Source organism: Adiantum capillus-veneris, chromosome 21, assembly GCF_014529385.1.
Source record: "Adiantum capillus-veneris isolate H3 chromosome 21, ASM1452938v2, whole genome shotgun sequence".
NCBI classification, from domain to species: Eukaryota; Viridiplantae; Streptophyta; class Polypodiopsida; order Polypodiales; family Pteridaceae; genus Adiantum; species Adiantum capillus-veneris.
In genome coordinates this window covers 126863584-126890062 of record NC_140951.1, presented here as the reverse complement: position 1 = coordinate 126890062, position 26479 = coordinate 126863584, and the positions used below count along the sequence as shown (strand labels likewise).

General features: G+C 42.2%; 1 protein-coding gene and 2 pseudogenes across 1 annotated transcript; 1 reads left to right on the top strand and 2 right to left on the bottom strand.

The window, feature by feature from the left end:
- Positions 1-1861: 1861 nt before the first annotated feature.
- Positions 1862-2888, bottom strand: LOC147431695 (putative pre-mRNA-splicing factor ATP-dependent RNA helicase DEAH5 pseudogene; annotated as a pseudogene).
- A 2529-nt stretch (positions 2889-5417) lies between these two features.
- Positions 5418-8719, bottom strand: LOC147431694 (putative pre-mRNA-splicing factor ATP-dependent RNA helicase DEAH5; annotated as a pseudogene).
- A 5105-nt stretch (positions 8720-13824) lies between these two features.
- LOC147431693 (histone H4) lies at positions 13825-14386 on the top strand. The gene has a single exon (XM_086494205.1). It carries the CDS (start codon positions 13854-13856, stop codon positions 14163-14165), a length of 312 nt encoding a protein of 103 aa, XP_086350331.1. The 5' UTR covers positions 13825-13853; the 3' UTR covers positions 14166-14386.
- The last annotated feature ends 12093 nt before the right edge of the window (positions 14387-26479 follow it).

Below are 26479 nucleotides of genomic sequence, written 5' to 3'. Positions count from 1 at the left end.
TGACTACATTGCGTTTTCCATGTGCATTGGCAGCTCTCTTTGGTTGGGATGTACATCAATTAGACATTGTTACTGCTTTCTTGAATGGTGACATATTTGAGGAAGTTTATGTAACACAGCCTCGCGGTTTTGTCATAAAAGGACAAGAGGACAAAGTGTGCAGATGTAAGAAGGCTTTGTATGGTTTGAAGCAATCTCCTTGTGCTTGGTATGAGAAAGCTGACACTCATTTGGTCAAACAATGCTTTCGTAACAGTCCTACAGAAAGCACATTGCATGTAAAGCGTGAGGGTGATGTACTTCTCATTGTGGTTCTTTATGTAGATGATTTGCTGATCACTGGACCAAATGAGAGACATTTTGCTGAATTTAAGGTTGATTTGAATGCTACTTCAAGATGAAAGATTTGGGGCTGTTGCATCATTACTTGGGTATATAGTGAGTGTGATGGTGGTATTGCCTTGTGTCAGAAAAGTTACATAGAGACATTGCTATGTAAGTTTGGACTTGAGGATTGCAAACCTATTGCCACTCTTTACCAAACCTATTGCTAGTGATCTTGCTGATGTCACTCTTTACCAAACTACTATTGGCTGCCTCATTTATGTATGCAACAAGAGGCCGTATATTCAGTTTGTAGTCTCACAGGTGAGCAGATTTATGCATAGCCCAGGGTCTAAGCATTGGCAGGCTGTCAAGAGGATTTTTCGCTACCTTAGTGGCACTTTACATCTTGGCTTGTTTTATCCCAAGGGGGGATCATTGCTGTCAGACTTACATGCTTTTTCGGACTCAGATTGGGCTGGTTGTTTTGACACGCGAGTGTCCACAAGTGGTTTTTGTTTCATGCTTGGCAGTTCATGTATATCATGGTTGAGCAAGAAGCAACCTACTATGGCCACTTTGAGTTGTGAGGCTGAGTACAGGGCAGTCTTCACAACTACGGTTGAGTGTATATGGCTCAGACGCCTTATGACTGATTTGGGTGTTGGACAAGACATTGCCAACACTATCTACACTAACAGTCAGAGCGCATTGGCAGTTGCGAGGAACCCAGTTTTTCATGCTCGCACAAAGCACATTGAGGTGCATTACCACTATGTCAGGGAGAGGCTCTTAGCAGGAGAGATCAACTTGGCTTATGTGCCAGCATAGGACAACCTTGTAGATCTTTTCACAAAGGCATTGTCTCATGATAAGCTTGAAGCTTTTCACAAAGCTTTGGGCTTACTCCCCTTTGTGGATTGATCATGTCCTCAGGGCATGGCACTTCTCTTTACTCATGTGCCAGCTCTCGTTCACCGCATCACTCCATGGGGAATTTGTTACCATATACATGTGGTAGTGATGTGTGAAAACACACTAAGACCGTCGGGGCATTTTTTCCCTCTTTAGGAGGTTTATTCCCCCGTGCATTGTATATACCCCCATTACTCTAGGGCTATCTATCTTTCCATTGTACACTAAGTAATACACACTCTCAATTGTGTGCCTTGAGCTTCCTTCGTCTTCTCCAAGCTGTGTGCATTTCTCTGCAACCCTAATCACAACAAGTCATGCTTCACATTTGTACAATTGTACATAATAGCCCCTTCATTCTTTAGTCACTTGGGCCACACTGGCCTTCAAGTGGGAGATTGTTGGGTTACAGGCCAGTGGCTCATGGTCGATTATGGCCAAGCACTCACCCTCTTGTATTCTTTGGTTATATTGAGAATAAGGAGAAGAGAGTCAATACTCTCTAATGTTCCACTACACACCATGTATGCTCCATCCCCTTCCCCTTCTCTCCATCCCTCTCTTGCACTCCGCATCCGCATCTACAACACCCTTCCTCATCCAAGGCTCCTAAACTGTAGAGTTATTCCATGGCCGATGGAAACTCGGCCATTTTCATTGATGACTTAGTCAAATGCCCTTCCTCATACAAAGCTTACAAACTATAGAGGTGTTCCATGGTCGATATGAGAGCTTGTGGAGGCACTAAATCCATAGAATCATTAGTGCCATAACATTCAGCTACCACATTCACTCTTTGGATTTAAGGCACAGTTGTTGGTAACATTTCATTCCTGTACGCACTCTTCGTGTACACGCGATATCACTTTCTTGGTCTCGTTCTACCTACTCGCCCAACTCTTTGGTTTGTACAAGCTTGAGGAATGGGCATGATGGCAAGTGAATCTAAGCCAAGCTTGGGATTATAGAAATTTTGGCTTAGAAAATCATGATCTACTACATAGTATATTCCACCAATGGTTAAAGATGCTTCTACAATGTTGGTTGCAACCACCACTTCCCTTGTTCTTGATGGTGTTGAGTCAAAAATCCTTGTCTGCTTTTTTACTAGGAAGGGCATCATAAACTGGAGTATAATAAGCTCCAAGAAAATGGGACCCAACCCCTTCATTCTCATAGAATATCTGGCATGTTGTATCAATTACTTCCTATCCTATTGAAAAAAAAGGATATCCCCTTTGGGCTCATTTAAATGTTCTTGTATATCAGTAGTAGTAAGTGCAACACCTAGATAGTCATTGTCTCGTTTCTTTGCATATAGATTTTGGACAGGAAACGTTCCTCTTGGAATAGTGAAAATGTTAAAATAAGAAAAGCACCTAGAAAACTTCTCAGCATCTAGTTGAGGTGACTATCTTTTTGTCACCTTACTAGGTCCTTCAGTAGCCCAAAGAGGACACAATGTGAATTGTTCTTTCATGGGCTTCATCAAACATGATAACCAAATACATTGAGAGCTAGCTATCCACAAGTACTTCTCCCAAAAGCATTCCATTTGTCATATACTTGATTACTGTCTCACACACAATGCAATCCTCAATCCTAATCATGTAACTAACCTCTTCACCAAGCCTATAGCCAACCCGCATAATCAGAATCAATGTATCCAACTATGGATGCATCATTGTTCCCAAAGCATAAGCACTTGCTGGCTGAACCCTTGTTGTATCTCAAGATATGCTTCACTGCTTCCCAATACTTTCTTTTCAGATTTGCCATATACTTGTTGACCACTCCCACTCAAAATGCAATATTTGGTCATGTGATAATCATGGCGAACATGAGACTGCCAAATGCCGAAGAATATGGCACATTTTCCATCTCTACCATGCGATTTGGGGATATCATTTTTGCTAAGTTTTACATATGCAACCATTGAGGTACTCAATGTTTCCCTCCATTGCATGTTAAAACGTTGCAAGACCTTGTGAATATACTCTTCCTGTGATAGTTCAAGTATTCCACGTTTATGATCTCTCTTGAGCAGCATATCATCCACGTACAAGATGAGAATGACGAGGGAACCATCGTTCAACCTCCTTGTGTACAAGCAGTGATCCTCTTGGCTCCGTACATAATTTTGGGATTGAATGTACTTATCAAACTTGATATACCACTGTCTTGAGCCTTGCTTTAGTCCATACGAACCTTTCTTCTACACACTAGTTCTACCCCCTTGTTGGCTTCTCAAGCTAGATCTCAAAACCTTCTAGCTGCTTAATGTAGACATCTTCTTCAAGATCCCCATGAAGAAATGTCGTCTTCACATCCATTTGTACCAACTCCATGTCCTCTGTGGATACTAAACCAAGGACAAGATGCAAGGTAGTCATTTTGACCACTCGAGAAAAAACCTCATTAAAATCTATGCCTTTCTTCTATTTGAATCCTTTAGCAACCAATCTACCCTTATACTTAGGCTCGAGATCTTCTACTATGTACTTCTTCTTGTACACCCATTTGCAAGGTGATGCTTGTTTACCCTTTGGTAATTCCAAAGTCTCATTGAAAAAAGTTAAGTTATAGTCAGATTACATAGCCTTCTCCCACTTCACGATATCTTCCATCTGAATAGTTTCTTTTAACGAGTGAGCTCATTGCAGTCAGTGCATAACAAAAATAGTCCAATCTTGGCTCAAAACGCTTAGGTGCACAAGAAACATGAGTAGATATTCTAAGTTCTTGATTGCTCGATTCCGCGCTTTCTGGAGCACTACTAGTGGTTGGAACATCACCAATAGACTGAGGTGGGTTTCCCAAATTTGTGGAGGCTACATCCTCAAATTCGACTTTTGGATATTCGTCCTCTTTAATAGGTTGTATATGCATTTTAGACTCATTGAATATCACTTGTGATTGTGAATAACCTTTCTAAATTCCGGGCGTCATAGACGATAACCCATCTCTCCATCTGCACCATAATCAATGAAGATGCACTTGTGTGACTTGGGATCTAGCTTCTTGTGAATTTCTTTGGGAAAGTGTGAGAATGCTTTGCACTCAAACACACATAATCTATCATAACTTGGCTTCTTGCCATTCCACATCTCCTACTGAATCTTGAAATTTAACAAAGTACCAGGCAATCTATTGATGATGTGTACAACTGTCATAACAGCCTCTCCCCAAAACTTAGGAGGTAAATTCACCATAGATAACATGGCTGTGACTCTTTCTTGAAGTGTGCAATTACGCTCAGCAATTCCATTCTGAGCAGGTGTGTATGATATAGTAAACTGTTGTTGAAGCCCTTGTTTGCTACAAAAATTCTAAAGCTTTGTGGAGATATACTCTTCACCATTGTCAGTTCGAAAAGCTTTTAGCTTCTACCAGATTGGTTCTCAACCATTGCTAAGAATTTCTGGAATGTAGCAAACACTTCCTCTTACCTCTTCAAGAGGTACACCCACACCTTCCAAGTAGATTCAATTATGAATGTCAAGAAATATAGTGTTCCCCTTAGAGATGTGTGTGGCATAGGCCCACATAAATTGCAATGAACTAGATCTAGAGGGTTTCCCAACCCTCTATGTAATGACGAGAAAGTTTGCCTAGTTTACTTTCCATAGATGCAATGCTCACATAAATTGAAATCAAAATAGTTTAACACATGTAAGTAGCCAAAACATTGAGGATTTTCATTCCTTTCTGGCTCATATGGCCTAGCCGGCTATGCCACAACTCAGTAGAAGGCTGCTTGGCCGACATCTACATAGATAGAATTCTCTTTGACTGAAGAGACATGTAAAGAGTATAATGATCCAGATTTTTGACCTTTTATGACAACCAAATTTACTTTACGCACTATCCAAGAACCATTGCCAAAAATAGTAGTATAGCCTAGAGTATCAAGCTGCGCAACTGACACCAAACTCTTAGTCAATTTAGGAACATGTTTGACTCCACGAAGCATACATTCAGTGCCTTTGTCATGCATAACTTGACATCTCCCATACCACATATATCAACCTGATAGGAATCTCCAAGCTTGACCAAACCATGTATAACAGTATATGTGGAGAACCATTCCCTATGGGAAGTAACATGGAAACTGACACCTGAATAAATGATCCAATTTTGCGCATAACACTCATCAAGTGTCAATAATGCATATGAACTCAAATCGGCAATAAAAACAAGCACATCTGTTGCACGTCAAGGACAACCTGTGGTGGTGGAGATTCAACCACATTGATCTCGTCTATCTTTACACTACTCTTGGGAGCATAGCATTCTACATTTATCAAATCACAGCCTTGACTCTTGCTACAATTCTGATGATCCTTACAATCCTGTGAACAATTGCGGCTGCGACTACATCCACCTCTTTGCTTATGGCGATTATGGCCACTTGCCATATATGCATCTTCATGTCCACCGCTATCAAGAGACTGATTTCTAATCTCCTCAATGAGCAATGCACTACTAACACTGAATACCAGGTTACCCCCTGTTGTGGAGTTACTAATCGCAGTATTGAACGTATCCCAAGAAGAAGGCAAAGAGCATAGTGAAAAATTGACCTTCATTTCATGATCAAAATTCAACCCTTTTGATGTCAGCTGAGAAAAGATTCTATTGAACTCATTCAAGTGTGCGCTAACACTGCTACCTTCTTTCATTTCCAAGCGCATAAGTTTCTTCGGGGTTTCTTCATCTAAGAAAACTTTGTTAGAAGCACTTTTTTCTATCCCAAGCTGCACATAGAGACTCCCAAAGCTCTCGTGCTATTTCTTGTCCATAATCGAGAAGAATATGGTCTTGCCAAGATGTACTCTACTCGTGGTTATGGCACGAGTATCCAACTCTTCCCACTGATCATCATTGTAAGCATTCTCTCTACGCTCTTTCAATGGCACTACCAGACCCTTGTTAACCAAGACATCAAAACATATGTTGCTTCCAAATCGTAAAGTTTGTGCCATCAAACTTTTTGATATAATAATCGTCCTTTTTTGAAGAACTAGTGATTTACATGAACAAATGCGAGAGAATACAACCAATTCTTTTCTTAATGCGAAATCTCTAGACAAATTTTGACAAAGTCTTCTTTGTACGAAGATCAAAATCTCACTAGAAATGTGATCAAAATCAACGCATAAACTAAACAATAGGGGATATAAGTATCAAGTGCTACCAAATTTGCTCAAAAAACTACTCATATAACAACCAACTAGGTGTCAAAGCACCTACACAGCTCTATCCATAGCCTATAGCAAGGTCACGATAAGGGGGATTTCAAGCAACCTGTATCACCGAAAGTGTCTCAACATTCAAGAACACCCTAACTCAAGAATACCTCACGTAGGGCCCTCCAAAGGTTATGCAAACTCAAGACTAACCGCAGCCTTAGAAAGGGCTCTTCTAGACAAAGTCTCAGAAACGATCGGGTAACCGTAAAAACCAAGCCAATTCGGCTCCTCAAACGACGTACAATGGCAGTATCTGCAACTCAATGTACATGAGTCGTACTAGCTGCAAAAAACACAGTCTCACATGTAAACAAGCACCAAAAGTCAATGCAAGCAAACATGGACTGGAGCGATTTCCCTGCGGGGAGGAGTGCCCTTCTCAAGAGATTGCAAAAGAGCTCTGAATGTTGCCAAAAACATATAAACAATGTAGAAGCCAAAAAAGCTCCCACTAGAGCTCTAATCGATGGCATAAAATCGGCTCCCACTGGCCCTAGAAACTGTCTCAAAAGACCTTGCAAAACTGGGTCCGAACTAGCATCAACATGGGAGTAATCTCAAACACCAATGGCTGCAAATGCGTCAGAAAATGATGTGGCGATCAAGCCAAAAAGCATGCAGAAAACAGCTGGAAAAAGTGGGTAGAGCCCCTTTGAAAAATGATCGAAATCTCAAAAGAAACCATCAACCAAAACACATACATTGATGCCAAAGCGGGAGCTACTCTCGACCGCTACCAAGTGTCAAAAAATGCCAGAAAATTAGCCAACTAGGCTAGGCATGTTACCACAATCTACTAGTGTTGAGGAGGATTAACAGCCAGAACTTATCCAATTCACTTGATGAGAAATATCTCTGTGTGATGTGGAAGGCGTACACAAATTGGCTTCATTTTCTCTCTCTCTTTGCTCAGCAGTACCGGGACAAAAGGAGCTTGCTGGGCCAATTTGGGCACAAAAAGTGCTAGTTAGCTTCTAATGCGTAGTTAAAACTACTCAGAGGCAATGCTAAGGGCGTTGGAGTCAGGTGATGTGAGAGTCCTCAAAGTTGGGCCTCGGATCTGTCCACCCGACCTGCTGCATGTTTCCGCCTTTTGATGCTCTTCAAATTTTATGGTGCCGATTACTTTTTTTTTTCTGTCGACCTTGACTCTCAGTTCAACATCGCTTACAGTCCCCAGTTCCCTCTTGCCTACGAGAGGGTCCCTCAATTGTGGTCACCTTTGTCTCCCATCATCAAGCCGGCCATCAACTGGCTCTTTTGGCTCTCCTGCTAATGATTGGCGTGTGCTGCGAAGAAAGCCTCGACAGAGGATGCCTTACCTCCACTTCCTTGTTTCTTGCTACAATACACAATCAACTCTAATGCTACCCTTTGTTTCCAATCACTTCCTGCATAATAAGCCTTGAGCCTTAGCTCGCCTGGAATCCCTCGTGCACGCAAAGAAGATGCTGACACCTGTTAGCTCTGATACCACTTGTGAGGCGCGATGCGGAGCGTGTGCGTGTGAGTGCAAGTGTAAAGGGTAGTGCAACATTATACGAGGTGTGGTGGAGCTCTTGGTGAGATAATAACTCAATGCCTCTTATTATTTTGTATAAGAAAGAATAAGATAAGGATTAGTACATGGGCGGGCGGTCGCCCACTTGGCCTAAAACCCAACTATGCTCATGGATTGCTCTAACCAAGTCACTTTTCAGCTTGTAAATAAGAAGACTTTGTCATTGTCCATGTAGTGATAGCTTCGACCACTAGCCTACTGTGGATGCCTTACTAAATGCATCATTTTTCCACTCCGACATGTCATGTGTAGAGAGTCCTACAACACAAAGTTTCTGAGCGAGATGTTGCTCTCTTGTTTTTGGCATGGGATCTTCCCAAGGATGAGCTAGGTTCTTTGGGATGGAATCAAGCATGGTCCTTTGTTGCTGCTATCCTCGCAACTCTCTCCTCTCTTTGGCTAAAATAGACTGTGTCATTATAGCTCTCTAAAGTGAACCATCTATATTTCTTACGATTGCCACAAGTGAAACATCAACGGAGTACCTTGTTTGCCCTCTTAAGAAGGCTAGCTCGTACTCATTGAGCTCAATTTCAAGTTCCTTTTGAGCACCTTTGTTTTGATACAAGAGTTTTGATTCATCAATATCATAGTTCGGCTAATCCCTCATATTGAATACCCTTGACACTATTTGCTGCTCAGCTTCCCATCTCTCACGTGAACTCATTCTCTTTAGTGGTCACCTAAAAGAGCCATTTTCCTCCTCCTCTGTGATGATAATCCTAGAAAACCTTTGCAACCTGTTGAAGGCTAATTCATACTAAAGGGATTAGATTCCTCGTCCAAAGAGCTTTTTTCATTGGTACAAGATCTGGCACTGTATATGCTAATTGTATTTCTTAGTCATGGAAACACCCTTAGCCCATACCTCTTGATCTCTCTTTGCAACATAGCCATGCTTCATGACACGTGAAAGCCTACCTCGACAAACATTGAACAACTCAAATTCCTGTGGTTGATTCCCTTTTGAAGAGTTATGGTTTCTATCATCTGGATTGGTCCTACTTCGTCGGTCTCTATATTCATCATCATTGTCACTTCCAGCCTATTCATTGTATGTGTCCCTGCTCTAATCAAGTTCTTTGCGAGTCGTTTGATCACCATCCCTGTGGCTACTTTCACACCTCAATCATGTGTACTCAAAATAAAGCTCATGCTACGCACTGGAAAAAGTTATGCTGCTCATCATTATTTTTGCTTTTTCAACTGTGCGATGTTCTTGAGCTGTGTGACCTAAGCATAGTCAACGGAGGCGATCAAGCATGGAGCACTTGCATAGTCCGATCGTCTTGTGATGGATGATCCATTACGTCAAGTGGAGTATTCTCTAGCCTCGTTTCGGAAAAAGCTCCTAGGCCAACTAAGTTAAAACTAGAGTGCTTCGTTAGCCACAGAGTCCGAGGGTAAGAGAAAACAAGAACCTCTAGAAGACAAAAACTTGCGGGGTAGAGAGAGAGAGAGAGAGAGAGAGAGAGAGAGAGAGAGAGATTTTTTATGATCGTCCTGGATGGACACATATGACCTGTAAGACCAAAAGTACACGTGATTTTTTATTATCGTTTTGGGTGGTAAATATGATGTATGGGACCAAAAGATACATGTGATGAACTATATGGATAAGTGACTCTCAATGCTCAAGGATTATGTGACAAGACACAGTGGAGAGCCCACGCTATGGCTGGATCGGAATGTATGTAGGTATAGGTCATGGCTAAAAATGTGAGAAGCAGTTTCAAAATTCGAAGGTGAATTCTTTCCAATCTAATTCATCACAAATATGAATGTGTTCATGATGCTCAATAAAAAGTCTACCAAATACTACAACCATCAAGTTTGCAATTTTGGAGGACAGAATTGGTCATTGAATTTTGGATTATCTGCCTTCAATCTGCCTTCTCCCAGAACGTGTGCATCCCAGCCTCTTTTTACGACATTCCAGTCATTCTATTTCACAATGTCCCAACAAAACTAACTCCTCAAGACTGCATTGCAGGCCCAAATCAAAGTGAAACAATCAACAACGACAATTCCTATTGATCCTATTCCTATCGATCCTGTCTTGGCTCTTAAGGTGTTTGCACGGATGCATTAAGACCCATATTGAAATCTTAGCAAGCTCTTTCAAACCAAAAGGCAGCTGTCGATATTTGGTAATCACAAGGTACCTCATAGCAATCCAAAGTTACATGCATACGCCCCCCTCGAGATGCCAGTGAGGCATCCTCTCCTTGTTGCCGTAACTCTTCTAAATCTTTCTCGAGCAAAATATTGAAAACTATATATGCCATTTAAAAATTTCTCAAGTAAAAAAATTTATGAAAGGATGAGAGAGAGAGAGAGAGAGAGAGAGAGAGAGAGAGAGAGAGAGAGAGAGGCCACCGATTGCCGTGGTTCAAAGGTGTACCTTGAAAGAATGAGATACCGATCGTAGTGGTTCAGAGGGGTACCTTGCAGAAAACCACGAGGAGGGTTAGAGGTTTGTCAAGCTCAATGTTCGTAATCATACAAGATGTCAACGTTATTAATTGTTTGTTGTTCCAATTTTTATGTTTCAGAAAAAAACAAAACATGCAAGTTTCCTTGCACAGGGGAGTTTGCACAGTCCTCCCCAATTATTATAATACGAGGGAACGTGCCATTCCCACGGTAGCGTGCAATTCTCAGTGTGTTCATTAACTGCGTTCCTAGTGTCAAAAATGTCAAAAATCACAGAATGATAATGCTTACTCACCGTGCGATTGAATGTCTGTCGTCGATGCACCTTGCATCAATGATGCTGGGCATCTCTTACTCTTAACCCGCTGCAAGAGACGACAATGGAGGATGAAGGAGATAAGCTTGTGACTATTTGGGTGGAGGAACTTTAGGAAGAAGCGGGAATTTTATATTTCAGCTTGTGTCAATTCAAAGCCTATCAAAATTCACTCGTCGCTTCATACGTCCAAATTTGGTGGAAGTAAGAACGATGGTGCTCAATTGTGAAAGGCACTTTGCATCTGATGAAAACAGCCAAGCACTTCCTGGCCTGATCTTGTTGGGCATATCCTGCAATCAATGCATTCCAAGAGACTGCATCTCGGACATAAAGCTCGTCAAGAACTTGTTGTGCTTCGGAAAGTACACTACACTTGGCATACATGTCAACCAAAGCATTACCGAGCACGAAATTTTTGGTGAACAGTCCCCGACTATCAAGCTCATCATGAATTTGTTTTCCTGTGTCGACGTCTTTCAAAGTGCCACATGCCTTCAAAATGCAAGCATAGGTGACTGCATCTGGAGAGAAGCCCTCGCTTTGCATCCGCTGGAAACATCCCAATGCTTCTTGGCCCTGCCTCTGTTGGGCATAACTTGCAATCAATGCATTCCAAGAGACCGCATCTCGATCAGGAAGCTCGTCAAGAACTTGTTGAGTTTTCAAAAGTACACCACACTTGGCATACATGTCAACCAAATCATTGCCAAGATTGACAGTTCTTTACAACAGCCCCTGATTGACAATCTCATCGTGAATTTGTTTGTCCATACAATGTCTCACATTAAACCACATGCCTTCAAAATGCAAGCATAGGTGACTGCATCTGGAGAGAAACCCTCACTTCGCATACAATGGAAAAAATTCAAAGCTTCCTGGCCCTGGCCTTGTTGGGCATATAATGCAATTAATGCACTCCAAGAGATGACATCTCGGTTGGGAAGCTCGTCCAGAACTTGTTGTGCTTTCCAAAATACACCACAATTAGCATACATGTATACCAATGTATTGCCAAGCACGACATTCTTCTCCAACAACCTCTGACTAGCAATCTTGTCATGAATTTGTTTACCCATATCAACGTTTTGAATAATATTGCATGCCTTCAAGGCATAAGCATAGGTGACTGCATCCGTAGAGAGGCCCTCACTTCGCAAGCGATAAAAACAGCCCAGAGCTTCATGACCCTGCCCATGTCGGGCATATCCTGCAATAAGTGCAGTCCGACCGACGACATCTCGGACTGGAAGCTCATCAATAACTTGTTGTGCCCTGACAAGTGCATCGCACTTAACATACATACTGGCCAACAAGCTTTGTAACTTGCTAACTGCTTGTGGAGAAGATCGAATTGCTCCTTAGTGTGCCACGTGGGTTACTGAGAGGCCAGGGATGCGATTCCCAAAACTTGTTGTGCTTTCCAAAGTACACCACAATTAGCATACATGTATACCAACGCATTGACAAGCACGACATTCTTCTCCAACAACCTCAATAATCGTTTTTACTTTCTTTGGAAGGAGAAAATTCCACTTCTAATTACTAGCATAAATTGCACTTAATTAAATAAACAACGAACACGAACCAACTTCTTTGTATTGCTTTCCATCACTAGATCGAGGTCCATGAGGTCGAACAGGGGAAACCCACCCCCCCCCCAAGCTCAAGCAAGTCCCCGCCTCTATCAACTCCTACAAAGATGTTTCTTTCTCTGCTTCAGGCAACCTTCAACGAAGCAACGCAACTGCTCTGAGAGCCGAGAACGGTGGCAATGGATTCTCATCTTCCAGGCTTCTATGACGACAATGAACCCATTTTCACTCACTTTCTCTGCGTGCATCAGCCTACAAAGGCTATACTCTATCTGTGCTTCTGTTTCCATGGTTTTCGACTTTGCTTCACAAGAACAAGGGCTGTGAGGGCCCGACATGGGTGCGCTAAGGGAGACCATCTACCCCCTTGTACACACATGCGCCACCAAGAAAGACCTCCGTTTTGGCCGACAGCTTCTCACCCAGATGCTCTACAATGGACTCAACACGGTGTCGGCATTAGCTGATCAGCTCATCCATTGTTTCGCTACATGTGGTACCTTGTGGAGAAGATCGAATTGCTCCTGAGAGCAACGAGAGGTTGATCGGAGGTTGCACGAGGGCCGAGTTATTCCGGGAGAGCTTTCTTTTGCCTGCGTTAAAAAAAGCTGGTGCTGGGCCTCCGCCAGCTAAAGTAGCTGGTATTCATCGCGACGATCTTATTGCTGCGCCTAAACCTAAATCCGAGAGAGAGATCATGATGGGTTATAATGATCAGCAAAAGTACGAGCTGGCGGCCATTGAGATCAGGACTCCCTTGGTTGTAACCAAAGAAGCGCAGGAATGGCCGCCCTTGGAGACAGCATGCAGCAATATTGACAGTACGAGGTTGTCCATGGTCACCATATCCAATCTGGAGATAATAGGATCTCTTGGCGAGGGAGGCTATGGGCAAGTATTCAAAGTCAGAAGGAATCATCAAAGTAACAACAACGGGCGACGAGTTAGAGCTGCGACCTTGCGGGGCAGAGCATATCATGGCCTGCAAGATCTTGGTCAAAGAGCTTTCTTCTCACGAAACACACCGTAAGCACCAGCTTCGGCTAGCTGGGGACGTAGAGATCCGCATCATGCGGCTGCAGCTATCCACTCACGCTGGGGTTTTGACGGTGTAGTATTTTTAGAGCTTTTCAGCGTTGGAGCCACATGGCCTAATGACAGGCCAGGGATTGCGAATTGCCCACTACGCTAACGAAGTAAAAATTCTCTTCAACGTGCTCACTCTTGTCGGAAGACATTAAAATTTATCTTACGATTAATGGGATTGCTCGTCTTGTGCTCTCCTATCTTCAAAGGGCAGATCGATCCGTGCTAAGGCGTTGAGCTTCGTCGATAAGGAGCTTGATCGACGGCGTACAGCGAGAGCCTTTACAGATCCGCTGTATAAAAAGCTTTTGGACGGGTGCCATTGTTACTGAAGCCTGTGTGCTGAGCAAGGTGAGAAAGAGGCAAACATGTCAGGAAGGGGAAAGGGCGGGAAGGGCCTTGGAAAGGGAGGGGCCAAGCGCCACAGGAAGGTTTTGCGCGACAATATTCAGGGCATTACCAAGCCCGCCATTCGCAGGCTTGCTCGGAGGGGTGGTGTGAAGCGCATCAGTGGCCTAATCTACGAGGAAACCAGAGGGGTTCTCAAGATCTTCTTGGAGAATGTCATTCGAGATGCTGTGACCTACACAGAACATGCTCGCCGGAAAACTGTCACTGCCATGGATGTTGTGTATGCTCTCAAGCGTCAGGGTCGTACTCTCTATGGATTTGGTGGTTGAGCCTGCTTCTACTTCCTCAAGACCAGGTTTTTGTAGAGGCATTTGCCTTTAATCTTTAATTATTGCAACCTGATCTCTTGGAGCCTGGAATTCCCACACTGTACAGTCTGTGGTTAAAATTTAGCAATACTTCTTTGGTGGCTATGACGAATGTCTTGTCATCCTTTTGGTGTACTGTTCTTTGTGTCCGTTCTTTATCTGAAGGAAAGCTTTTCTGGTGATTCTGTGTGAAAATTGACAAGTATTTGGGCGCGTGGATGTGATTTAGACTTTTGTCATGTTTCTTTGACGAAATTACAGTAGTTTGTGAAGGGTAATGTAACTGGGTCAGTCTTTTTGCACGTTTTAAATTCCTCTGGAATACAACCATGAAAGAACACTGCATCTGCAAGGGGCCTCTAGGCACAGAGTCAGACATGCGATTGTATGTTTGTCTCTTGTTCCTAGATATTTTGTTTGATTCCTTAATGGAGTGGGTTAGTAGCCTTGCGTAATTGTTTGGGCAAGCTTTATGATGTTTAGGCAGTTGTGCAGGACTCTTTAGAAATTGTTTATGGAGATTTCTTGTCTGGGAGAAATTGTGCAGGACTCTTTGAAATTTCTATAGTTTGGGAGGCTTTAAACAAGACATCAATTGCATTTTTGACGGTGAGAAATGTGTAGAGTGATTCTTCCAGAGCAGCTCAATTTGGTTATATTCAAACTCTTTACAAGAGCTAGATAAGAGTTCTTCAAGTATATGAAATTGTAGTGTATTAGTTTGTATTTTGTTGGCACTACCTACTTGCTTGCAAGTAGTGATATAGGTGTGGTGCCTACCAAATTGTGTGCACATTTTTTAGGCAATTTCTAAGTTTTTAATCTCTCTCTCTCTCTCTCACACACACACACACACACACACACACACACACACACACACACACACACAGAGTAGGCAGTGTTGTTGTCTGCGCATTAGTGTTGTCATTGAATATGGAATTGGTTTTATGGTAGTGTTTTAGGCTTAGTTTTATTTTATGGTAGTGTTTTAGGCTTAGTTTTATATGGTCAGGTGTGGAGAGTTTTGCCCTTAGGCAATGGTCACGAATAGGGAATTGGTTTTATGGTAGTGTATTTGGATAGTTTTAACTATATTTATGGCATCAAATACATGTATTTGTGAAGTCTTTAATTGCACTGTTGGGGGCCGTTGCCAATGCAATTCATGTCGAGAATATTTTTACTATTTTTTTAGGAGGATTGAAATTAGGCGAATAGAAGTGAGAGGAAAGCATCGTTTCCCCACACCTTTCCCAATGGCCCTGTTTACATTTTCACCACCAGAGTGGATTGGTGGACGCAGACCCCCAATGTGCACGACGTATATCTCTCTTAGGTTGTGCACATGCACCATCTGCAGTGACTGGTCCTACCATTTTTCTGGACAGTATTGTATTGATTGTGTGCTGCTCTCCTGCTGCTCCCTTTGGAAAGTGATGACTCCTCACCCCTAGCCATTTGAGACGACACCAAAGCGATGTCACTCGAAACTTAAGAGTAGCCCCTTTAGGGTAAAGGGGCCAATAAGGGGCCGGGTACCACAACAAAGTTGCCCCCCCCCCCCCCCCCCCCCCCCCCCCCCCCCACAAACAAATTTAGAGCCAAAAAATTGGAATATGCTTGGAATCTTGGTGATGTGTCCTTTGATTTGCTGAAAAACTGATTATTACTGGGTCTTGCCTATCTCTAACACAAGAAGCTTCATTGTGCATTGGAAAATACGCTACGCTATGTATTATTCTGTAATCGTAGGTAGATTGTGCTCAAATTTTTGCTATGAAACCCTCTCTTCAGCGCACATCTTTTGCACCTCCTCCAGCTCAAATCTGATAACGAGGGAGGGAGCTATGGCCAATGCCTCTTAGCTGGTCCACCATTGGCCCCTTTACCCTAGGGCTGTGTCCATGCACCTGCCTGGACTCTTCACAAGTAGAGTAGAATGTGCCTGGCTGTGTGTGCACCTGCCTGGACTCTTTACAAGTAGAAAATCAGGACAGTGATGGTTTGCTTGCATGTGTGCTGCCTGACAACTAGTGGCAAGCCAGTGGAGTAGCTGCCATCAAGCTACCGTTGCAGCATGTGTGCAATGAGGTGTGCTGCCTGACAACTGGTGGCAAGCTGGTGGAGCAGCTGCCATCGAGCTACTGTTGCAGCATGTGTGCAACGAGGCCTAAACCGGCTGGTGGAGAAACTGCCTGTGCATGTGTGCTAATTAACACAAACACATGCATTCTCTCTCTCTCTCTCTCTCTCTCTCTCTCTCTCTCTCTCACATAACTCAAACTCTCCTTGTTTGATAGATCTTGAAGGTCTCTTGGGATAGTTTCTTTGATGTTAACAGTTCTCTTCTTCTTCTTCTTCTTCTCTTCTCTCTCTCTCTCTCTCTCTCTCTCTCTCTCTCTCTCTCTCTCTCTCTCTCACAGGGACACTTCTCAGGATATGCATATTACAAGTAAACAACATCCCAAAAGCTTCTTGAAGTATGGGTAAATAACAGGAGCTCAACATCAACCTGCCTTAGTTATATATGTGAACTCAACAGTTTCCATCCTGGATGATAATGCAAATTATTTGAAGAGGTAACTTCAATAGAAGAAGTATTTTTGAACTGCAGGGAAGAGAGGAGCGTGGAAGCCGGTTGGAGGGAGAAAACACTTCAGATTATGGATGAAGATTACCACCTGGGTTAACAGATCAGGAGCAGATAAATGAAGGAGCGTGGAAGTTGGTTAGAGGGAGGAAACACTTCAGATTATGGATGAAGATTACCACCTGGGTTAACATATCAGGAGCAGATAAATGTTGCTCAAACAGCCATGAACAGCAAGGTCTATGGCAGAGCAGAGCCATGGATGCGGATGGGATAGGGGAGTGGATCAGTTGCCATAGGAGAAGAGAGAAGCGAGTGCAGGAGATCAGAGAAACTAATGCAACAAAAGCTCAAGATTGAGGGTGTAGGTAGGAAGGAGAGCATCAAGCCAGCAGGGAGGAGAGGGGTGGGGTGTAAGTATCCCTTTCCTGGAGTGCAATGCTTGTTTGAGCCCACAGCTCGTAGTTGTGAGTGGGCCAAGGTTGGCACTGGTGAACCTGCAGGTCAAGGTAATTTTGTAGGCGCTCAAGGTGGTAGAAAAGGGCCAGGTACTCACCGTTCAAGGGATGTGCCCTTCTTCAAGTGTGCATTTATTGCTATTCATGCTGTGTAGACGGTGAGGTGGGTTGTCCTCAATTCGAGGGTAATGCTGTTTAAGCCATGGGTTGCTATTCAGTGTCTGCATTTCAAGCGCAAGGTGGGTTGCTATCTGCAAGCAGTTGCACTGAGTCATCGGACATGCTCAATTAGCTTGCATTCATCATGGTTGCAAGCATTTGCAACCATGTGGATGCTATGTTTGATAGTAAATAGATATAGATTTAGATGATGTTATATGGAACAGTGAACACAGACTCTCTCTCGAGTGTGGTTCCACCCCTCTTCTTTTCCCTCTCTGCATGCACACTCTGCACATACTCGCACCTTGAATTGAAGAGCCTCAACAATGGCTTTGAGAGCTTCGTGGTGGTGGAGGAGCTTGTTGGACAGGAGATCTTTTTAGATTTGCGAAACGGGCAAGCTGGAGAATATGGAAAGGTAGCTTGGAAAGCTTGGGGGAAAGAGGCATTGCATGTAATTGCAGAGGAGCATCTAGGATTCGGTAGCGCTGAATTAAACACCAGGTAGCGCATCCAACAGAGCTGGAAATGCAAAAGCTTTTTGTAGCATTGAGTTTTTTTTGAAATTGCCGGCCTTCCAAACTAGCGTAAAGGAGACAAAGTGAAGGTTGTGCATCATCTCCAGGGGACTGAAGGAGCTGCCAAAGATAGGGAGGGGCTCTACAACCAGCACACACTTAAGAGCCCTTTGGGCTGCCAAAGTAGCACTTCTAGCTAGGTCCAATGGATGGCAATTATGGAGCAGGAGGTAGCTGTGTAGAAAGAGAGCCATGCAGCTAAAAATCGGCAGCAAGAAGAGAGGAAGAGAGCTCAAAAGCTCCCTTGTGCACACACAGGATCTTTAGCCTGACACATCAGGTAGAGAAAAAGAGCAAATTCACTCTCGCTTTGCATTCCGACGACTCGGCCTTGCTTTGGCAAGGATTAGAGTGTCTAGCTTGTCCTGCCCCAACACACACACACACACACACACACACACACACACAAGGATTAGTGTGTGTCTAGCTTGTCCCCCCCCCCCCCCCCCCACCACCACCAAAAACACACACACACACACACACACACACACACACACACACAGTGAAATTGGTTGCAGATTTTACCATTTGGCCCTTGACTTTGACATCGATCTTCTTCCGCTTCAATGACTACCTTTGTATCCTGGACATTGAGCGTTGGAGTACCAGAAGGACATCTTTATGGTACGAATGGAGCATTTACACAATGTTCTTTTGCGGTTTTGACAGATTTGCCACTTGTTCTTCAACTTTTTTGAGATTTTGGTCTTTGATTCTCATGCATATGGCCTAGTTAGCTAGTTATTAGACATTAGATCTAGTTATTAGACATTAGATTACAGACACGGATTACAATTGTTTTGCTGGACATAGCTACAAGGACTTTGTACTTTTGGTAGTGAGTTTGCAATAGTCTAATCATTGTGGGATGTCTCTTGCATTCACAAATGCGTTTTCTTTGTGAGCACATGGAGTGCTATTGAGCTCTTTTGAGAGTTCTATTGCCGTAGAGACTATAGTGGACTATAGTTTATTGCTTGCATTTCATTTGGCACATGTTTGTGCGTGGTTCACTCACGTATGTTGAGTTGCGAACATTGCTTTTGTACACCATTATGGGGACATTTTTGGTTTTGTTTGATGTTTACTCGGCCGTTTTTAAGATTCGGTTTGGAGAATTTCTTTTGAGATTGGACTATAGTTGTGTTTGGTTAGCCTTTTGGAGGGTCACTAGTGAGGTTTTATTTGAGTTGAGGTATTCTCAAATGTTAAGATACCTTCAATGATACAGATGATTGGAGATCCCCTTTATGATGCCTCGCCATAGGTTATATATAAAGAGGAAAAGGTGCATTTGATGCTCTGTTTTGGCGGTCTATTTGGTTATTCTTGACTTGGTTTATACACAATTTATCTTCTTGTTAGCTTATGGTCAATTTTATGTGCATTTTGGGTCGAGTTTTTTTGCTTTGCGTACATAGGAGATTGTCGGACTTTTATTGTGATTCTATTTATATGTTTTTGGGCACTTTGAGCACAACTTTGAGTTAAAATTTTTCTCTTGTTTACAGAGGAGGTTTTGTCAACATTTGCTCAGGTTCCTCGTCTAATGTTGAAGTCTTGCAATTATGGCCTCTTTTTTAGAGAAGGATATTTACAATAGAACAAGAACTTTTTCACATGAAAAGAGAAGATTTAGGACGTGTTAATTCAAAAACGTCAATTGGAGCTAATGTTTGAACGCTTCGTGCAATGACTACACAATTGCACAATGAAAATGCTTGATGCCAAAGTTAAGTCCACTATTTGTTTAGACCTTGTAGAGTTTGTGTACTTTACTATTGTGGGTGAAGCTATTGCTAAAGACTTACAGGATAAGCTATGTAATACATACACGAGCAAGAGTGCAAGTAACAATGTGAAGAAGCAATTTGAGCTTCGCATGAAACAAGATCTATCTTGTTGTGCTCTCTATCTTCCTCATGGGCCATATTTGGCATGGCCATAAGCAACTCTGCACCTGAGGAAAAATTGATCTATGATGAAGTCTACTCAATGAAGAGATTCACAGAAAGTCTACAAAGCCTGACAAATAGGATGGTGTATATTGCCAGTGGGAAAAGAAAGAGGGGTTGCACTTAAAATCATATTAAAAGTAAGGATTGTGGGAACTTGGGTAGTAAATCTAGAGGTTTTTAGCACAATGTTGAATGTTCTCATTCTCTCAAGAAAGGGTATTTAAATAAAGACTCGTGCATGGCAAACAGATACGGAAAAGTTTCAAGGCAATACAAAGTCTGACAATGATGGAAAGGGCAAAGCTAAGATCGAAGAGCTCAATATGGTAACCTCTCAAAGGTAGTCATGGAGTACCAAGATTTTTGAATCGACCATTAATATGACATGTTCTTTGCATACACCAATTGTACATATATACTCCTCTTCTATATTTATAAGCTAAGCTCCTTGTGGTTGAAGTCAGAAGCACTATAATTACTTACCATTCAATAAAAGATTACAGTGATATAGCTTGAATCCGTGAACCAAACAACTTTAGCTAGATAAAGACTACACAAATTTGACACAACGACCACAATGAAACCATAGGCCACCACAGTCTTTGCAACAGTAGTGCAAAGATTACATGACATACTACAAGCCTTACAAAAACACCAATTGGAGGGTGATTTATTCATCAACACTACACGAAAACTCCCTTTGCCACAACCTATATCTGTGTTGAGATATGAAACTGAAAGATAGATGTGGACACCATCATGGATGGTTGTATTGCCACCATTCATATTGACAATTCTTGAGATCCCACCTTGCTTATATGTTCTAATCTTTATAGCAGATCTTAGCCTAGATGCTCTTGTTGCAAAAGATGTCATCTTTGATCAAAATTGGGTCATAGATTCTAGAACCAATTTCCATGTGATACTTCATAGAGAGTGGTTCTATACTTATGTACATATACATGACATAGTGGAGCTTGCTTATATGTTCTAATCTTTATAGCAGATCTTAGCCCAGATGCTTTTGTTGCAAAAGATGTCATCTTTGATCAAAATTGGGCCATAGATTCTAGAACCAGTTTCCATGTGATGCTTCATAGAGAGTGGTTATCTACTTATGCACATATACATGACATAGTGAAGCTCAATGGTGCTTATGATCTTGAGATACATAGTTTTGAGATATTAAGTTGGTTCTATATAATGGCACATAGTTCATACTCAAGAATGTCAGACATATCCCCAAGTTAGCAAACGAGTTTGATATTTGTTGATCATCTTGACGACGTGGGTTACAAGATGACCTTTGGGAATGGCTCATAAATGATAAAGAAGGGAAACTGTGTGATTCTCAGAGGGCAAAAACATAGTACTTTGTACTCCAGGTATGCATCGTGTGTAAAAGAGGATTGTATATCCATAGCCGACTAAGTTGTTGCATAGTTTGCTAGTACATATGAGCCAAAAGGGAATAGAAATATTGGCACATTTTGGTTACTTAGGTGTGTTAAGTTTTTTCAACTTTTTTAATTTGTGAACATTGTATCTATGGCACACAGATAAGAATACTTCACCACCATTGCTTGAGAAGCATTTGCAGGCACTATAACTTGTTCATAGCGATGTTTGCGGTCCTATGTTGATCAAGTCTCTAGGAGAAGCTAGCTATTTTATGACACTTATAGATAATTCTACTAGGAAGGTGTGGGTTTATCTTTTGCGTCATAAGGATCGTCTTATCTACTTTTGAAAAATTCATAGCACCTATAGAGAATCAATATGGCAAGAAGCTTAAAAGCTTGAGAATTGATAATGGTGGAGAGTAACTCTCCAGGGAGTTTGATAATTCTATAGCAAGAGAGGTATTAAGAGGCAGCCTACTGCTCTTTATATATCCAATCAAAATCAAGTTGTAGAAAAGATGAATTGAACAATTTAAGAGTGAGTCATAGCTATGCTTTCAATGGAAAATCCGTCTCAAGATTTTTGGACAGAGGTAGCATTGATAGCAATACATATTTATAGAGGGTATCCTAGTATGCCATTGAATTACCAGATTTTAGAGGATTTGTGGTCCAGAAAGAAGCCACACATTTGCATGTCTTTGAATGTGAGGCATATGCACATGTGCAAAAGAAGCTTGAAAAAAAGCTAGGCCCAAAGGCACACAATTGTATTTTCTTTGGTTATGATGCAGATGGAGAGATGGGATATTCATATTCGGCACTCGAAATCTTGTAAAGTAATTCATAGTTCACACATTATTTTCAACAAGTCGAAGATGCACAAAATTCTTATCAAAGAGATCGAGTATAAAAAAGTCACATTTGAGGACGTTTGCCTCAAAATTAGTAAAAAATCGAAAGACTAGTGATTCACCTTCCACTAGCAACGCTCCAATTGACAGGGCAGAGAGTAGTAGTCAACCATTGAGATGATCTAGTAGATCCTTGCATCCACCTGAGCGGTTTGAATGAGGGTTGGACTATGTCATATTGACTGACTGCACTGAGCCATCTTGTTACAAAGAAAACATGCAAATGGGATGACAAGGTCAAGTGGGATCAAGCCATGCATTGAATGTATACTCAATTTTTAATAATGAGACTTATGACTTAGTTAAGTTTTTAGAAGGCAAGTAGGCCTTACCTTGTACATGGGTTTACAAGAAGAAGTCTACATGTGATGATCCTAAGCCTAAATACAAGGCTAAATTGGTTGCTAAGGGATTCAAGCAATAGAAGGGAGTTGATTTTGATGAAATCTTCTTACGTGTGGTTAGGATGACTACATTGCGTACAATGCTTGGGCTAATAGCCATTGAGGACATGGAGCTTCTCCAAACGGATGTGAAGACAAACTTTTTTCATGGGGATCTTGAGGAGGATTTTTACATGAAGCAACCTGAAGGTTTTGAGCAGCCTAGCAAGGAGGAGCTTTTTTGAAAACTCAAGAGAGCGGTTTATGGATTAAAGCAAGGTTCAATGCAATGGTATCAAAATTTTGACGCTTTTATGCTGGCCTTTAAGTGGGAGATTGTTGGGGTGAAGGCCATAGTGGCCACGCGTCCCCTACCATGACTAATCCTACAGACACTTTCTCACTTTGTATTCTTCTTCCTACATGCAATGCAATAAGGAACACACACATACACTCTTCAATTCATTGAGCAAGGTTCCACACCTCTTAGTCTCCTGTTTCCTCTCCGCACACATGCACCGACACATCGCGCACACAAATGTACTTTCACGTCCTTGTCTTTGAAAATCAATAACAAAAAAGAAGTCTATAAGCTCTCCAAGTGTAGATGTATCATCGTAACATCAATTTAAGTAAAAACGAGCTGTCATCACAGGGTCTTGCATATCAATTCACATGTAAATGTAACGTTTGTTTGAACATCTTTTTTCTATTTCTACATTGAGTTCATCAAGAGAATCAAACAAAGTCTTCCATCTTTTTTTTTTGAGGATCAAGACAACATATGGTAGCAAATGCGTCTTTCTTTAGCTTCTCTTTATAATCAAGAGATGCAGGAAGTGATTCAAAATCACGATAAGCAATGACACATGATAAGATTTTTGGCGAGCTGGCCCAAAAGTGCAACAAAGCGGCAACGACCTTGGAATGGGGAGAGGTAACTAGATACTTCTACAACTCAATGTCTCATTGGTCCCCTTGGCTGTCTAAGGCAAGAAGCGTCTTGTTGAACCCTACCGCCTGGAGGGAGGTAGCTAGAAAGATAAACAACAAAGGAATTCATCGACTGGGCCAATTTTGGGACTCTAGTAGCAGCGACTTAAAAGGATCAGACCAACTAGCTTCTGAGTTCATGCTCAATGGGACGGAGAGATTGATGGTAAATAGAGATTTAGAACGGTTGATCTGCTGCTGCCTGTCGTCTTGTGAATCTAGGTTTGATAGGAAAGCTTGGAGGTGGGCCTATTGATAGAAATTTCCATAAACCACACAACAGAGAGGTGTACAACACCCTCATGGCTTCACAAGATTGGTTCTCTCCCTTGAACAAACAATGGGGCAAGCAATGGCCAGAGGCAAGATGGGTGACAACTGTTGAGAACATCTGGTGTCCAAGACGACCGCGTAGGATGAAGGTCTTTATTTTGAAGAAAAAAATATTTCTTTGATGTTAGTAAGAAAAGAAAACCCTTGCGCGTCACTTGCGGTGGGGGGTCATCAAACTCTTTTGTCGTCCTGAGGCAGGATGGCTGCAACAACACCTTGTTGGGTTGGGGGGACCGTTTGAAGGGCTATCTGGAGGTCTTTCCTTGCCTTGGGTTGGCTATTGGAGCAGCGTTCTCTGTTGGTGCTGCTGCCTATGGCAAGGGACTGGCGTGAGGGTAGGGTTTGCTCCGAGAGGTGGGCATTCGACTATTCCTTCCCTCTCCTGGGGCGCTTGGTGATGCAGATCTGGCAAAACTTTTTGCTGGGGGAGACCTTCCCTCCCACCCCCCTTCTTGGGAGGAAACAAAGGTCAGAGATGGTGGAGGCCGATCGACAGGTGGCACCAAATGACGGTCTATAGTGTTGCATGGTAGATCGGTTGGTGGTGGCTGTTCTGTTTCTCGTTCGACAGAGTCTCAGTGTCCTTTTTGATGGTGTCTGACTCTTCAAGAGAGCTTGTGGGATCTGTGATTTGTGGCTTGAGGATTTGTTTGAGTTATGGTGCTTCATCGGCAAGTGTGGCAGGGGGGCTTTATGCAGTGTTCCGGGTCTTCATGGTGGGATTGGCTAGCAGTAGCACGATGGTGGTATGATGCGGTTGGTCATCATCTCTCTAGTGTGGTGGCTGGGTGGTTCACTCAGGGTATTCATTTCAGTGCAACATATTTTGAAGCTATTTCTCGGGCATGTTCTCAATCTGTGGCATGGGCGGTGGCATGGTGGCACCCTCAAATCGGCTTCTGGTGATGGGGACATGGGCCTCGCCCTTTCTCACTTAGACTTGGTATAGTGGCATGTGAGGATTACTATGGTGGGTTATACTCATGTGGAGTTTTTGATGTTATGTTGAAGTTTTTTTTTCATTTGGTGGATATGGAAATAATGAACAAGGCCTTGACATCCCACATTTCTTTGCTCACTAAGTCTAACCTAACCTTTGGCTAGACTTGGGCTTACATGTTCTACAAGTTCAATATAAGTGAAAGTGAATTGTTGCTGAAGTGTGTGATTATCTAGTTTGAACTAAAAAGGGCTCTACTATATTGTCTAAACACGCCTGCTCTCCTCATACGTGCTTTCTGGTTTTTAGCTTGGGTAACATACTGATCATATGTTCATACATCAGAATGGAAACTTGGAGTATGCTAGGGATTGGTTCTTGCCTTAGAACACTGATACTAACCTGAGTTTTTTCCGACCCTTTTGGGTGTTTGACTGCAGGCTGAATGGGGCTTTTCTCTACTGACTTTGACTATTGTTGGCATTGTTAATTGCTACAGTAATTGGGGTGTTGTTTTTACTGAAAATTTAGGGGGGAACTTATCTATTACTAACACTTGTACTGGCGGGCTTGCCATGACCTGGACTTGGGTTTGTTTAAATTTTAAATTCAAGAGAGAGAGAGAGAGAGAGAGAGAGAGAGAGTGTAGAAATTGGTTTAGCTCTGCATTAATCTACTTCCCCTGCTACTTGGGAGATTGGTGGGAAGGATTTTGCGTCACAGGTTCTACATTTTACTCAAGACTCCCTTCATTTTTTTTAATAGTGTTGTGATATAATGGTCGTGAATTTCTTGGTTAGTACCCTAGTTAGCTGAGTGTTATCCGACTTAATCTCTCTACTGAGTTGGTAGAAATGCTTGACACAAGTTTATATTCTGGAGTGTTATATATGGTGGTTTACTGGTTGCGGATTTATATTACATGGTGATGTATTGGCAGCTAAAATGATTTAGGGTTACATGTTTTGATTTACAAGTTCATTATAGGTGAAAGATAGGAAAGTGATTTATTGCTGAAATTTGAGTATGGAAATATGGGGTTGATACAGGGTTTCAAGAGTATGGAATACTTACTACCTCTGTTGAGGCTGGGGTGCTTTGCCTCCTCGTAATAAATTTGATATTTTGGTCTTGCTCTTACTAAAGCTTGAACTTGAAAAATTCTTATAGCTCATTCATTATGTGGAGACTTCGATTATACTAGGGTTTGGTTCTTGCCTTAGAACACTGATTCAAAAAATGAGGTTTTTTTGACCCAGTTGGGTGTTGGCCTGCAAGTTGAATGGTATTTTGCTACCAACTTTGCTTAATGCTGGCATTGTTAACTACTAAATATGTGCATTAGGACTTGAATCCATGCTGGTTGATTTGATTAGCTTAATTAGATCATATGGTTCTAACTATGGTCATTGATTATAAATTGCTCGTTGATTGGTTATTGGATGATGCTTACACATATTCACTTGGTACTCCTAAGGCTCATAAAATCTTTTTCTGACTTGATGTTCCATTAATACTTACCAACATCAGTTGCTTCTTATACTTCTTGGGTCTTTTGATTCT

Excerpts from the sequence above, each read along its gene's own strand:
- LOC147431693 (XM_086494205.1), top strand. The coding sequence starts at position 13,854 with ATGTCAGGAAGGGGAAAGGGCGGGAAGGGCCTTGGAAAGGGAGGGGCC.